This window comes from Arabidopsis lyrata, assembly GCF_000004255.2.
Source record: "Arabidopsis lyrata subsp. lyrata unplaced genomic scaffold ARALYscaffold_3, whole genome shotgun sequence".
NCBI classification, from domain to species: Eukaryota; Viridiplantae; Streptophyta; class Magnoliopsida; order Brassicales; family Brassicaceae; genus Arabidopsis; species Arabidopsis lyrata.
Window position 1 is genome coordinate 10,969,701 of NW_003302553.1, and position 16,621 is coordinate 10,986,321.

The 16,621-nt window shown below is 33.9% G+C and overlaps 2 protein-coding genes and 1 long non-coding RNA gene across 3 annotated transcripts; 1 reads left to right on the forward strand and 2 right to left on the reverse strand.

Moving 5' to 3' along the window:
- Positions 1-431: 431 nt before the first annotated feature.
- LOC9319516 (receptor-like kinase TMK4) lies at positions 432-1,976 on the reverse strand (the record flags this gene model as incomplete). The annotated part of the gene is given in 4 exon segments (XM_021032051.1): positions 432-665; positions 667-731; positions 781-796; positions 840-1,976. Coding segments are annotated over 4 exon segments (1,452 nt in total), but the record flags the coding sequence as incomplete, so codon positions are not given.
- Positions 1,977-8,829: 6,853 nt separating this feature from the next.
- Positions 8,830-13,011, forward strand: LOC110230513. The gene is made up of 3 exons (XR_002333617.1): positions 8,830-9,104; positions 9,560-9,694; positions 10,510-13,011. It is a non-coding gene; the product is annotated as an uncharacterized LOC110230513 (long non-coding RNA).
- Positions 13,012-15,146: 2,135 nt separating this feature from the next.
- On the reverse strand, positions 15,147-16,032 carry LOC9321650 (transcription factor FAMA). The gene is made up of 2 exons (XM_002885538.2): positions 15,739-16,032; positions 15,147-15,599 (listed from the first exon to the last, which is right to left on the reverse strand). The coding sequence occupies exons 1-2, from the start codon at positions 16,030-16,032 to the stop codon at positions 15,147-15,149; spliced, it is 747 nt and encodes a 248-aa protein (XP_002885584.2).
- Between the last annotated feature and the right edge of the window lie 589 nt (positions 16,033-16,621).

The window sequence follows — 16,621 nt, forward strand, 5'->3', positions numbered from 1 at the left end:
CAACATCTGAGGATAAAAACTATCTTAATCAATAATCCAATCATCAATATGTAAGAACGATTTCTAAATTTTCAGCCAAGCTTGCTATAAAATGTAAATCGAACGGGCATTGGAAACTTACCACAGTGGTCTTCTAAAAAATCCAAAAGACTATCTGCGAGTCATTTCTATTTCCTCGATGCCACTTAAAGAAGGCTGTGACGAGTGTGTCTTTTCATATTTGGTGCCGCTTGGTTCACCTACAATAACTCAGAATAAAGTTATTAAGAAACCAAAAGAACTGTGTGAAAAAATGAGATTGAGAACTTACCGTAGAAAGCCATAGATGTTCCCTCACCAGCTTCAATTTCCCACCTATGCAACTTTTCTAGAAGAGTCGTGGTGTCCTTCTCTGATTCTGTATCTTCTTCACTGGATGGTGGCTCCCAATGCTCCACAAGAGGAACCAGCCAATTCACTGTTTGAAACATGTCTGGTCTACTTTCAACCTCTTGAGAAGTGCAGTATTCAGCCAATTTCGCAATCTTCTTGATGCTCTCAATGGTTTCTTCGTCTGTTGCTATAGTTCCATCAATCAAGTTCAAGAATGTTGTATCTTTAATCTTCGGACGTAACCACCTGACCACATTTTGTTCATCATCACTCAATGTCTCATCATTTGCTTTTCTTCCTGTGATCAACTCCATTAGTATCACCCCGAATGCATAAACATCCGCCTTTTTTGTGACCCTCTTAGAACCTACGAATATATTTTGAAAATAATTAAATTAGCACAAATACTTATACATATAATAAGCTGATGAAGATTAAGTCAGTATATGATAATCTAACTTACCAACATAATCTGGATCAATATAACCGAAGGTTCCCACCACTGTTGCAGTCTCAACTGAGTCGACTCCCTCGGGTAAGAGCTTCATACAACCAAAATCAGAAATCTTCGCTCTCATGCCATCTCCTATAAGTACGTTGGAAGGCTTCAAGTCTCTATGGATATAGTTTCTTCTCGCAAGACCATGAAGATACTGAATCCCCCGTGCGATATCCAATGCTATGGCTATCCTCTGAGTCCATGTCAAAGGGTTATACCCGCGGTTACTCCACTCGAACAAATGGTGCGCCAATGTTCCAAGGGGCATATACTCGTACACAAGCAGCTTCTCATTGCCATCAATGCAGAATCCAAGAAGTGGAACCAAATGCTTGTGTCGAAGACTAGTAAAAACACTAATCTCATTGTTGAACTCACTCATCGCCCTTTCATCAAGAACTCCAAACTCCATCTTCTTAACAGCGATAGTGGTGCCATCACGTTGTACTCCTCTGTAAACGACCCCAGAACCACCTCGGCCTAATACATTTTCGTCACTGAAATCGTTGGTGGCTCGACGAAGATTTTCTATTGGGTAATGGTTTTCATCACGATCATGTCCAGTAATCAATGCCCTCTGAACTTCCTCAGTTCTACTTCTACCATTCTCAACGTTTTCCAGAGTAGATTTCTTGAGCTGGTAAGCACAAACCAGGATACTAAAGGTGATCAAAATGAGTCCACCTCCAACTGTGCTTGCAATGACTATGCCCGTAGTCACTCCATTGTCTCTTGACATGTGTCTAAGCAACTGATTCCCGAGTTTATAAACAACCTTTATGTGTTTTGGAAGCCTCGGTATTTCTCCAGTGAGTTGGTTGTTTTGGAGGTTAACCTCAACCAACTCAGGGAGAGAACTGATCGCCGATGAAATCACTCCACCTAGCAATAAACCAGAAATGTTAATTGAAATAACCCGGTGGTTGATGTGGTTGCACTCCACGCCTTTCCATTTGCAGTATGCAAAGGAAGACCGAGTGGACCACCGAGGTGGATGCGGCTGAAAGGCTCTCGAGACTGCAAGCATTGCAGCTCCATCATCATCTTCTGAAACACTAACAACTGCCAGAATGGCGAAAACGGTGAAGAGAATCAACTTCATCATACCTGTCAAAAACAAAGTTGTAGTGTGTTAATTGTGATCATTTAGGACTATATAGAAGAGATGGAAATATTACATGTACTAATCTATGTATTATATGATTTCGCTCAATTCACTCTTTTGTACATGTTAGTTCCACTATCTTGTTTGTTGTACATCTCATATGCTTTAACATTATAGTAAAATGTTCTTAAGATGTGTCCAAATTATCCAAACATAATGGCATCATGAAGCTAAGAAAAGAGTGATCAACTGTGATGTGGTGTTGGTTGAGCATTACATGCTACATCAAGGGAGTTTAGAACAAGATCATGTGACTATTGAGGCTGATACTAATTCTTCATTGCAATTTCAGGAAACATAAAAACAGAGGAAGAAGAAGTCGGGCCATCAATGAAGTGTCTGCAAGAACGAGGAAGAAGGAGATCGATGCAATTCTGGAACTGGAAGGAAGACAGTCAATCAAAGAGATTGTTTTCTCTTGATTAGTTCATAAGAATAAGGCTGTTTAAGATACAAGAAGGTGTACAATCACTAGTTGTTTTGTGGTGATTCACTAGTTATTATGACGAAAATCTGCTGCATTTAGTGTTGAAGGTTAGTTGAAATAACAGCAATGAAACACATATTCTGAGTAATCAGGGACATATTAGGTTTTTCAATTTTTGTACTTTAGGCTGTTGCAATATGGATCATGTGTTGGGGTTCATGTAGAGAATAGTTGCAGATGAGTTTCAGACAAAAAAACTGAATCAAGTAATCTGTTGAAAAATAACAGGTTCATGGCTTTGAAGAAATTCAAACTTTTGGTGGGAATTTTGGTGATGGTCAATCTCAGGCTCTTGAAAATCTGAGAGGATTATATGGTGTAGTGATCAGGCTAAAGAAAATCTTTAGAAGTATACATCGACAAAGAAAGAGAGCCTTGAAAGTCAAGCGGCAACAAGAACAAGACACGCCTCAAGAGAAGGCTGTTGGACGACTTCAGTTGTTTGTGAGCAACCTGCAGGTGTTTACTGAGACAATGAGTTTCTGGCGAATACCAGGTACTGGTTTTATTGTGTGAGGTCTCGGTAGTGTATGTGGAAAAGTGTGAGTATCATTAACCAGTTGTGTCTCTGCAAGTTTCTCCAAGATGTGACTCTGATGAATGCTTATGAGGTTTCAATGGTTCCATCTGAGAACTTATGACTCTTGTTTACAAGACAGGTAATGGTGTGTTGCTGGTTTCAAAATGATATTATGGTTCGCTCTAAGGGTTCAAGCTGAGTAAGATGTAACGAAATCAGAAGTAACATATTGCAGAATCTTGTGGTTTTGCCACACGAATCTTTGCAAATTCAGCTTGTGAGTTCTATTGCATCAAAAGGTTATGAATTTCATGAGTGGTTGCGGCAAAGAAGAGAGGTAGGTTCAAGATTTCCCGAAATAAAAAAGCAGTATCTGATTGTGGAAAAGAATCGGAGCAAGAGATCCGCTGCAATCACTAGTTGTTTTGTGGTGATCTCTGTTGTTGTTTTCTGGATGCTCATGTACTAACTGCTAAAATGCTAAAATGCTAAAATCAACACTTTGATGGAACACAAGATTCACAAACTGAAAGTTGTTATCAGAATTAAGGGATTTATTGGTGGTAATGGCTGTTTGAGGAATTGTTAAAAGGAATGTTAAGTGGAGGTAACTAGGGTTTGAGTGGCTGAAACCAATGAGGATGAAATCAAGTCAAGGAATGTTAGTTTCTGCTTCTTGCAACTTTAGCTGACGTGATTGTGACTCATAGAAAGAGGAGACACGGGATTGATATTATTTCAAGAACATTGAGGCAGTGGTAGATGAAGTTCGTCAAAAAGGGCTAGTTGAAAAAAATGATGTACTGCTTTGGAAGGGGAAAGTAGATCGATTTAAAACAAAATTCAGCATTAGCTAGAGAGACTTCGGAAGCAACCAGTGAGGCTCAGCCAAGGATACAATGGTGTAAATGTTGTAAATAAAATTCCTAATTTTATTCAAAATATTAAACCTAAAGAAATTGCCAAGTTACCTGTTCGTCCAGAATCAACAGTCACTGCAAGAAGAAGAACCAGAAACAGAGGAAGAGATGTCTGGGAGGACAATCGAACCGTGGACGAAGCAGATAACGGTGAGAGGAGTGTTAGTGAGCATAGCGATCGGAGTTGTGTTCAATAACTTCTACAAACTTCAAAAAAAATATATATATATATACAAAAGCAGACGCAGACGTACCTATATCATCTTTCTAAAAATAGGTTAGTTTCGTTCCTTGTTTGGCATGTTCAAAAGAAATATTATTATATATTATTCGAACTAGTAACGGAAATAACGGTCAAGCAACATTGAGTAAGTGGGGTACAGTCTTCTGAATTTCTGATGGTGTATTATTCTCTGGCAAAGCATTTCAAAAATGAGGTATATGAATATTTATTTATCCTTTAGTTAGAGATCAATTATCTTACTGTGTTTTGTGTTTCAAAATGTTCTATTTTATTTTTGTTCTTAAATTTTTGTTAAGGTCTGCTAATTTTTTAACCCGGTTCTATCCATATCCGATCCAAATTATTAGATCTTTTTAGGTAACTATAAATAAATTATCTTTTTGGATCAAGATAAATTATTTGAACACATAAAAGTATGAATGGATTGATCACTACTAGGAGTACTATCCAGTTTACATGTTTTAATAGGTAATTAAAAAATGCCTTTTAAAATAAATACTCAAAATTACTCAAATTATATTCATCCATTAAAAAAACAAAAAAAAAAATCTAAAATCTGATTCCGAAACAGAACCATATAGTTATAGAGCCCGAACGGATAATGAATTCTCCTATACGCGTTATCCGAACCGAACCTCATCTAAACCAAAAACCCAAAGTATATGCAAAAACCAAAATAAAATTATATCTCCAAAAAATATTAGTTATAATGTAATATCAAATACCGAAAAATATCCAAAATAACCTAGATATTCGAAAATATTTAGTGATGTTTGTTATAAGAGAAATTGTTAAAAATGCCTCTTTTTCAATATCCCTTTTCAAAAATGCCCCCTTTGAGAGTCTATTTTTAAATTTGTCCTCTTTTAATTTTTAATGACCATTTTACCCTTAGTTGAAACAAAATTAGGTCCACAAAATACAAAATATTTTTTGGCCGGAAAAGTGATCCCGCAATTTTCCCGCCAAATTTTTTTTTTTGCGGGAAAAGTGATTCCGCAATTTTTTTGGCGGGAAAAATTTACAAGGTATTTTAAAGGTTTTTACAGAGTATTTGCAAGTGTTTTGTAAGGTTTTACAATGTATTTTAAAAGGTTTTACAAGGTACTTATAAGGTTTTATAAGGTATTTATAACTTGTAAACCTTATAAAAAACTTGTAAAACCTTATAACTGGTAAAACCTTATAAAATAGCCTGGTAAAATCTGTACAATATCTTATAAATACCTTATATCACAAATATATAAGGAACACATGAGAATGTGCACACATCAAAATAAACACCCTGTAAAAACCTTTAAAATACCTTGTAAATTTTTCCCGCCAAAAAATTGCGGAATCACTTTTCCCGCAAAAAAAAATTTTTGGCGGGAACATTTTTTTGCGGGAAAAATTTTGGCGGAAAAATTTTACAAGGTATTTTAAATGTTTTACAAGTTTTTACAAAATCAAATTTGTAATTTTGATGTGTGCACATTCTCATGTTTTCCTTATATATTTGTGATATTTTTTATTAAAAGAAGGGTAATTTAGTCATTTTGTACATAAAAAGGGGTATTTTTAAAAATGGACAGCCAAATGGGGCATTTTTGAAAAGGGGTATTGAAAAAGGGGCATTTTTGTGAGTCTCCCTTGTTATAATTATACAGTTTTTTGCGAAATTTAATCAAATTTTCATTAATATTGAACAAATTTATAAGTTTTTTTCCCAAAAACTGGTTCGAAACCTAACCGAATAGGCATAAAACCCGAACGGACAATAAACTTTCTTACCTGAATTATCTGATCCGAAAAAATCCGAACCAAATCCGATCCGAAATCGGAATATCCAAATCAAATGACATTTATTAGTTCTAGTGAGATTTTGGATATTGATTTTAAATACTATTTGTAACAGTTATCTAATACCTAACCATTTTAAAATATTTATTTTTGAATAGTATTTTAATGATCGTTATCCGTTATTTATTCGAATAAACATGTAATGTAGATTCCGTCGAAATCAATATGTATGATAAATCAAATTATTAGATTAAAATATAGTTTTGTGAAACTTTTTCTTTATAAAACACTTTAGCAGTGGGATAACTTCAACACATTTATGATTTATATCTCTTATTTACGTTTGTTTTTTCGTTTCACAACAAATTTTTTCGTTTATATCTCTTTTATTTTTTTATTTTTTTTGATGTTAATAAAAAGCAACAATTTTTTTTTTATTCATTAATTAAATTCATTTCACTTTCACTTTTCCATCCAATACATATTAATTTGATTCATCAATACCCTGACACCAACTGATGGGGAAGAAATCAGAGGCGAACCAAGCAGTTGAAGAGCCAATCCTCAGGCAGGATGCAAATTCGGACTGCAAGTGCAAGGCGAATATATAAGAATCAACTCATCACTCATCACATGGTCCATGAATTATCACTCATCACATTTATAGATCCTACATTTATACATTAGGTACCTAACTAGTTTAAAATTATTACGTTTAATCATTTAGATTTTAATATTTACAAACATTTTCACTAGTTTTTTTTCAACATCTAGTCAATGGTTTAGTTTTGAGTTTTTTTTTTCTTCTTTAAATAAAAATAATTATGCCAAAACATCATCTTTTTTTCTTTCTCCGCTACAGTCTCCTTCAAGATTGAGAACTGCAAATATTTTACAACTAGTGTAATGGCCCGTGCCTTGCACGGCCTAAATAGAGATTAGTTTTTTTTTTAATATATATATATATATATATATATATATATATATATATATATTATAGATTCTTAAGCTAAGTAGAAACAAAAATTATTATTTTATGTGGTTACTTGTTTGTCTCTTATAATACGATAAAAACTATAATGTAATAGCACAACAGAGTTCTATATCAGTCTCATCACTTATCTTTCTTCTAAGTAAATCTTAACATTGATCATGAAATCATAGATTTTAATGAGACTTTAGAAAGACCCACAAAATTGTACCTTATCATCAACTTCTTTAAAATGTAATTTCACTATGTTGCAACACTTTCGATAACAATTAATCAGATTTCTTAAACACATTTGGATGTATAATTTATTAATTTTAATTGAGATATAATTGTTTTCTTCTTCCAAAGATTGAAGTTGATAGATACCATAGAAATATCATAGAATAAATTATTTCAAAATAAAAATGGATTCGTATAATATCTAAAAGCCTATCTAAAAGTCCTAAATATTTTTCTGTTTTTAGATAATATTTAAAAATTTCTGAATTGAAAATTTATAAAGTGAATTAAAAAAAATTGGTTAAGAACTACAAATTATTTGTGAATTGATTGATACTTTAATACATGTCACAATATTACTTGGTAAAGTAAAGTAATTCATTTTGTAATATGCAAAATCCCGATTAAAATATAAATTTACAAAACACTCAACAAAATTAAAAAAAAAAATAGATCAGAGGAATTTTTTTGTTCACTAAATAATTGAAAACAAAATGCAAATTTTTGTATTTGTAAACCTCTGAATGGACAAAAGGTTCAGACTCTCCTCGTTTATTCCTCTTCTTTAACTTGCTTCCTCACTCTTCTTCTATTTATTTATGAGGCATAGTGTTTTCATCCTTTTTGACCTTCTATTCTAGTACGACTCGAGAAAGAGGCTCGTCATGGGAAGATCTGGTAACGATTAGTTTACAGCGAATTAAATAAAAAATCAAAATTGAAAAAACCTAAATATTAACAATTGATGCTTGATTGAATTCACTTACCAAGAATTTGCTGAAAAACTTCCACCAAGTTTCTGAAAGCCATGCCTCAAAATCATTAAATTTTGTTGAATCTCTCCAATTTGACCACAAAGTATCAACCTCTTCCCGATACGACTTTAAACTTTACGGCCACGATCCAGTTGATCATTTGCAAGATGTTCGACGTACATAATTCTGCATATATCATTATCTGAAAACTCGTTGGTGATGAATTCAAAGAATTGTTATAGACAATGAATGATGTGAAGACAAAGTTTTGAATGTGAAGACCATTGCAAGCATTCTAGAATTTATGAAGAAGATTTGTCTTTCTGCAGAAAAAAAAAAGAGAAGAAATTTGTTTTGTTGGATTAGTGGAAAACTGAAAAGTGTGAAAGGGATTAAACTATTTTACTAATGGAGAAGGTTTATTTATATTGGATCCTAAGGAGTTCATGTTATTGTATGAGAAGGTGTTATTCAGTTATTGGATGAGAAGGAGGTGGAGATCGTGGCTTGAGAGTAGGAACAATTTAGAGATCGATGAAACCCATTTTTTTTTTTTTGCATATTAATCGGAGAATAAATAGTTTGCTCTGTTTTAAATTTGCTTTTTTAATTTCTTAAAATCAAAAAGTCTATGTGGCAGATTTTCATTGGTGAGGTGATGAAGTGGGGAATATAGATTGTGGAAAAAAGGGAGCAATTGAATTTTTTTTTTCGTAATTTTTTTCAATTTAATAATAAAGTTTTTTCTGTTACAATTCTGGAAGGTGAAAAACTGGGACTTATGACAAGTGTCAGAAGGAGAATGCGGTAGTTTTTTTTGTGAATTGACTTGTGACTTATTAGATAGAGACTTGTGACTTATTAGATATAGATAGATAGATAGATTAGATAGAGATTATGCTCTTCGACAGTCTCCAGTGACGCAGTGTTGTTGCCACATCTATTTCAAATTCAGCTTCGTTTGAATTTTCCTAATCTAGGGTTCAGGGATCAAGTGGGTTATGTGGAGAAATTCGAAATTTGGGTCCGATTAGTGTTTGGCTCCTGTAGAAGACGAAGTGTGTGGAAACTTGGAGTTTTGATGGAGACTTGAGTGATCTCAACATCAGAGCTTTCACTAGCGGCGGAGCTCACACACTTTTCTTCGCCGGTGATTTCTTTATCTCTGACTTGCTTATTGATTTAAATTTTTAGGAGGTTGCAATGTGATTTGGTAATAAAAGTAGAATTGTGTTTGTGGATGACTATTGAATTGAGAAAGCCAGAGACTTGATGAGATTAAGTCACTGAACTTGCCAAATTTGAGATCGCCACACTTCAAAAGTTGTTTGTTTTTGTTCTTGTGTTTCACTCTCTGCTTTCATTGTGATTGGAATTAACATAGACTTTGTTACTTGCTTTATGTGTTTAGCACACAATGTAAGCAATACTAGTGCATGCTTTAAAACTCCGCAGGCGGTTTCTATAGAAGAGCATAGGGTCTGGCTCAAGCTTTGGACTATCTGAGTGATTGTGCTCTTTCACGATTAACATTTAGTATATGTTAGGGTGGAGGAAAACTATTTTTAGCCATGATGTTTAAATGTATTTATATATGATCTGCAGGATCATCATGTTGGTTAAAGATAGTTCATCATGCGACGAGTTCGCGACCGGAGGAATCTCTGTCATGGGGCGAGCTTTACAGAATCAATCTAATCCTGTCAGAGCTATTCCTCAAGTTTCGGTGTCAATCTCAAGGTCCTTCTCTCTTTCTTTTCACTAGTGTAGCTTCAGCAATCTTTTAATTTCTTTGTAGCAACCAACAAAATGGGTATGCTGTTCTAAAATTTGAGTATATGTGGATAATGGATTTGATTGTGAAGCTAAGTACAGTATTGGGTTTTTTAGGGACAGTTTATTTACTGATGCATTCACATAGGTTCTGTGCTGTTTGAGCTATGAGATGTTATCATTGTTTTGACTTTGTAAGTTTGAAATTTATGGAAACTGGATTTGAATGTGCAGCTAAGTATTCGGTTTATTAGAGATAGTTCCTCTAAGTACACAGTTTTTCAAATCAGGCTTAGTTTGAATGGGTTATTTGGAGAAATTCGAAATTAGGTCCGATTAACGGAGCCCACACTCTTTTCTTTGCCGGTGATTTCTTCATCTCTGACTTGTCACTTGCTTAATGATTATATTTCTCTTTGGTTAGAATCTTAGATATTGCAATGCGATTCAGTATATGATTAATAAAAGTAGAATTGTGTTGTTGGCTATTGAATTGAGATATCCGGAGACTTGGTGAAATTTAGTCACTGAACTTGCCAAAATCACTCCAAAGATTTTGTTTGTTCTTGTGTTTCAGTCTCTGCTTTCATTGTGATTGGAATTAACATAGACTTTGTTACTTTCTTTATGTGTTTAGCACACAATGTAAATTGTAAACAATACTAGTGCATGCTTTAAAGCTGAGGTCATACTTGATTCTGAAGCTCCATCTCTATATGATAAAATAATAAACTCTATAAATTTTAACAATGTGAATGTTTTTGTGAACGCCTCCCTTGCAGATGAATAAACTTCAAACTGAGTTACGGCTTGCTCGTTCTTTGATAGCCAAGAGAGATGCAGAGTGTCGGCAGTAACAACAATCAGGTTTTGCAGAAACCAGTATTGTAGGGAATATCTTTACACTTATTCAATATTTTAAGTTTGTTTGTGGTGTTGCAGTATGCATTAGACATCTGAGCAAACTCAATTGGAAAATAAGAATCAAAGCTAAGTTTTAACATAAAGATCATAGTGTAATATCTTTCTACTGAAAGAAGTTTGTGTAGTGAAGCTTTTCTTAACTTTTCTCTCTTGGAATCAAAGATTTTTTGTTTTACTGTTGAATGAAGTGAAGCAAAAGAGTACTCACTTGCATAAAATCCCTTGTGTACAAATTGTCTAATTGATAAAATGATTTCAAGATTTTGGATCAAATGATAATGACTTTGATATCTCACACTTGTATAACAGAAAATGGAAGGTGGTATAGTTGATTCTTAGTTGTGACTGGAGACTCTTGTTCTCAGTCCTTCTCTCTTTGCTTGCACCTTCTAAGCTGAAGTTTCTGTTGCAAGTGTTTATGAATCTTATATCAGCTTTGGGATAAGTTTATTAAGTGAAGGAATTAGTACACTCAATTTGAGAAAAAAGAGTTGGGCGTTACCACTCCTTTAACCGAATTTCGAAAATAAATGGATTCGGGTAAATAAGGACAAGTAATTACGGCGACGTGGCACTTAAAATTTTTATTACTGATATTGCTACGGTCAACGAATAAAAGTTTCGTTATTCAGTCAGTCAATCAATCAATCCTCGGTTGATGAAATTCATTCAGTTAACCGGATAGTCCTTAACCACACAAGCATATCAAACCGGAGTGTCTCTGAATTTTAAGATTTTTGAGTGATATTTTTTACTTTTACCCTCTTTTTTATTGTTTAGTTTTCTGCTCATTATACTTCCCTTATTTGACCAATTTTTTTTTCTTTGGTTTCTTGTTAATGTTAATAATAGCTTTAATGTTAATGTTAATAATTTTTTTTTCTTTGGTTTCTTGTTAATGTTAATGTTATTTTACCCTCGTATTGAAGTTTTCTTTTATATTTTTTGGAGAGCAGGTTCAACATTCATAGTGATGCGCTGGTACTCATCCAAAAAAAAAAAAAAACTCTCTCTCTCAGTTCGCCCTAACTAGCCGCCGCTGTACGTGCTTTCCGCCTGAGACCGGTGGCTGGTGGCTTCCACAACACCGGTGCTGGTTTCCCTCTGTAGTAGTTGTTTTTCTCTTTTCGTTTCTACTGTTTTTTGCGATGTGGTTAAGATCTTGCCTTGCTTCGTCGGGATCTGGGTGGGGGTTATGGGTTGTCTTTGGCCGGAGTTGGAGGACGAAGTTGGCTTCCTGCAAACCATCTTCTTCTTCGACTTTCTTCTTCCTCCCCGGATCGATTCAGGCTCGCTGGAGTAGGTGAGTCTCTCCGACCTTGATGTGGAGTTGAATGTTCTCCGATTGGTTTTTGTGGTTCTCCGATCTGTGATTTTCGTCTCTGTTCTTGTCTGATTGGGATTCGAATTTGGTTTGTCGAGTTTTCCGGTTGCGTCCATTGGATCTGCGGCAACGGCCTTCGTCGTCATTTATCCTCACAGGTCGTCCCTTTATTTACCTTCGGTTAATTGCTTTGGTTGTTGGAGTATGTTTGGGTGCGTTTGGTTGAGGGTAGAAGCCTTAGTTTCAAGTTTAGGGCTGGAAATATTGACTCCTAGTTCTGCCTCTTGTTACTTTCTGCCCGGTTATTGGTGTTATGAGTTTGTGAAGGTTTCGTTTTGTGGGTTCTTCATTCGGATGGTAGTCTCCTGCAAAGGCATCTACTAGCTCTTTTCCTTCTCCTTGTTTGGATTTAAGATTTGAGTTCAAGACGATGTGGTAGGCTCGGTCTACATTCCTTCTCTTGTGTGGCGTAACCAGTTCTTAGGCTGTAGATGGTTTTGGCTGGGTCTACGAATGTCCGCGTGTAAGGTTTGTTGGTTCTCTTTGGCGTTTTCCCCTTCGGATCTCAAGGCTTCTCCTTGTCCTTTCACCTGCTTGTCTTCTCTGGTTTCTGTGTGGTAGTGATGGTTAGGATCTGTGCTCTGTTCCTCTTATTTGTCTGTGCTTGTTTCCGCTGGGGTTGTGGTTGTGTGAGCTTGGTTTAGTATCCTTCTCGGGCCTTTCATATAAAGGCAATCTAATGATGGATCCTCTTGTTGCTCCTGTTTGTAACCACTGTCCAGCGCCCAAATTGTTCTATGGAAATGTTCATCGGATGATTTTAGTGAAGAGTTTGCAGTTGTGTTGCTTGAGTCTTAGGTATTTGTCATTCCCTGTACTTTATGGTTTTCCTTCTTTATGTCTGCCTTTTTTGGCCTATGTCTCTGGGGGTTTCTATGTACCCGCCGGCTTTGTTTTCGGAAGGATTTCTTTCCTTGCCGCTATGTATTAACTTCAAGTATCTTATCAATGAATTATTCAGACGAAAAAAAAAAAAGTGATGCGCTGGTACTCCCTCTTAGCAAATTTTTTTTTGGATCATTTTGAAAACTACCATGTTTTTGAGTTATGCTTTGAAAATTACCCTTTTTCTATTTTTAATGAAAACTACAATCTTTTATATGTAAAATGATAATTTGTATTAATTTAAATTTAAAGCTATATTTTAGTAAATCAAAAATAAACATGAATTTAGAGAAAAAAATTAACTAAATTTGAAATATTATTAATTATATATATACTTTTAACAGAAAGCTGCTTTATTAGTTTTATATATAAAAAATTTCAACAAGATAATATCTAAAAATATTATAAAGTCTATCCCTTAATATATGTTCTATTATATAAAATAAAATAATTTCCAACATTCCAAGCACATTTTTCAGCTCAACATATCACCAAACTTTGCTCTTATTCAATAATTCTCTTTGAATTTTTTTGCAAAGTAAACGATATTATGTGTTTTCATTAATAATGAATCATCAAAATCTGCACCATAAAAAAAAAAAAAAAAAAATCTGCACCATAATAATAACACATGACTTAACAAAAATCATAACTTAACATCGGTAGAATGTTGTTATTCATTATTGTTTTAAAAGAATATTTAAGATAATAATTTTTTTGGAATTTTTAGTTATATTAAGACTTTGTAAAAATTAAATATTTAATTATTACAAATAAATTGATTTGATATTTGAAATATAGATATTATTAATCGTTATTAAGTTTGGTTTTACATATTTAAAAATAAAAATGAAGGAAAAGGTATTTTTCAAAAGTGTAAACAAAAAGAGGGTATTTTTCCAGATTTACTCTTTTTTTATTTCCCTTATGGAGTTCTCAAAGAAATTTTTTGTCCCAGGAGTCGATTCGAGCACTAGCTTCCCTGCATGTTAATTTTGTTAGAAGTTGGGTTGCTACAATAGCGAATCTGATATTAGTTTCTGTACTTTTATAAAATTTTGGGTTTAACCTATGACCAACATTATTGAGTATTTCCTGTTTTTGACGCATAAGTTATGTCGAAAAGTCGCTTCTTGTTTATTCCTTAGAGATATATTAGTCTCTTGTGCAGTTTGAGTAAACCGGGAATCAAGTGAAGTCATGGTTTATGACATCAAAGTAGAGAGGACATATTTTAGAATAAAACATTTTAGGCTTTTTATATTAAAAAAATTATATTCTAAGAATTTTTAATAAATTCATATTCTAACAATTCTGGATTTTGGGATGATTCATGGATTATTCTGGGATGTTTGTCCAAAGAGACTCGAACTACGACAACCTGAACTGAACTATCTATACCTATAGCTAAAATACATCGAACAATTTTATTCAAAAAAAAAAAGCATTGAAAAGCTTCAAATACATCACTTTTGCTAACTGCGATAGTTAAAATTGTAAAGGAATCCAATTGCATGCTAACTTCAAATTTGAGCTATGCCGAAAACGAAAGTGTTTTTACATACAAATTATGTAAGGATAAGAAAAATTAATCAAAATTAAGCAAATAATAAGAAAAATATGAGCAAAACATAAGTCTTAATGTCTTTGTAAACATATCAATTTTCTTATATATATCCATTAACCACCATATGAAATTGATACAGGAATGAAGAATGTATATATCTACAATCACCGTACCAGAAACTCTATAACACAATTAAGGATGGGCCCTTAAAATGTTACATTTATCGTTCACCTTATTCGCATATGGAGACAAAAGACCATTATATATATATATATATATATATATATATATATATATATGTGTATATATAATATATATTTATTATTTTATTATATATTTACTTTTATTTTTATTTTTACAAACTTCTTACGAGATTAACAAATGTTAAGTTTTAGTATGTCCTTTTATATATTACTATTATTTGTGATTTTGCAAAAAAATAAAATTTGTAGGGCATCATTTTTCTATTTGCGTAGGTAGAACATTCAAAAATGTCGGACTGTCCTTGTGCCGATCACATATTCAATAAAATATATTGTTTATTAAATTACGTGTGCTTTAATATTGAAGTATGCTAAAATTTGTTTATGATGTTTTAGTGTAGTATACAAACCTGGTAATACAAACCTGGTAACTACCGCAGTTGTGTGTTAAGGAAATCATATGATATATCTTGCCTTGACATTAAATGAGTAGAGGACGGTTTGTTCCATGGTAGTGATGTTAGTGTGAAGAATAGAGAGATGAAGATCCTCCAAAGCAGCTATAGTCTTAATCAATTGTCCTGGCCTTCTTCTTGAAAGTATCTTGATCATGGCATCAAACCCTAGCAGCTTCACCTCCACGTCAGCCAAGCACGACTTGTTCTCCGCGGTCTCCTCCCGAAGCCCTCCTCCGCCCTCTAGTTCGGTTACATTACCAGTAATAATGAGCGGTTGTGTTTGGTTAGCTACCGCAGTTATGGGAGAAGAAGAAGAAGTCGTTGTCGTGGTCATGTCCCTACCGGTTTCTCCTAGGATTCTTCGACGCTTCTGTGATTCTAGACATTGTAGGAGTTGCTCGAGCTCTCTCACAAACTCTATTGCTCCTCCTATGATCGAGGCTTGGTCTCCCTATTGTATATATACTTTAATTATAACAATATTAATCCATAATCTATGATTATATTGAATAAAAAACTAAATAAATTTATAAATGTGTTTTATGACTAGTCAGTCTAGTCTAATTAGGAAATCATATGATATATCTTGCCTTGACATTAAATGAGTAGAGGACGGTTTGTTCCATGGTAGTGATGTTAGTGTGAAGAATAGAGAGATGAAGATCCTCCAAAGCAGCTATAGTCTTAATCAATTGTCCTGGTCTTCTTCTTGAAAGTATCTTGATCATGGCGTCAAACCCTAGCAGCTTCACCTCCACGTCAGTCAAGCACGACTTGTTCTCCGCGGTCTCCTCCCGAAGCCCTCCTCCGCCCTCTAGTTCGGTTACATTTCCAGTAATAATGAGCGGTTGTGAATATTTTTTTTCTACCCAAAACTTATGCATAGGTATTTTGGGTATATAATCCTTTAATGCATAAATTTTGGTACTCGTTGTCATCCGAATGACATATGGATGAGGAGTGATTTTGAACTTCTCAGTGTTTTCAGATAGTGCAAAAATTGTGGTATTCATTGTCATTCAAATGACATATATATATGGATGAGGGGGTGTAACGGAAGAACGCATGCTACTCTGGATAATTTCACCCTATTTAGAACATCAGTTTTCATTAATGTGATTAAATGTTATTTTAAATGATTTGTTGTCGTAGAGTTATTACTTGTGCATCTAAGAGTAGGAGGACATCCCCTAATTTCTTCTTTTTGTTTGAGTGGTCCTTTGTCTCCCATAAGCGAATCAGGCGAACGATAAGTGTAACATTTGACGGGCCCATCCTTAATTGTGTTATAGAGTTCTGGTGATTGTAGATATATACATTCTTCATTCTTGTAAGCAATTCCATATGGTGGTTAATGGATCTATATAAGAAAATGATATGTTTACAAAGACATTAATCTGTATTTGCGTTTAATTATTCGCTTTTTTAAATTGGAATTTCATTTTTTTGTGTATGAGATATGTATATATAAGA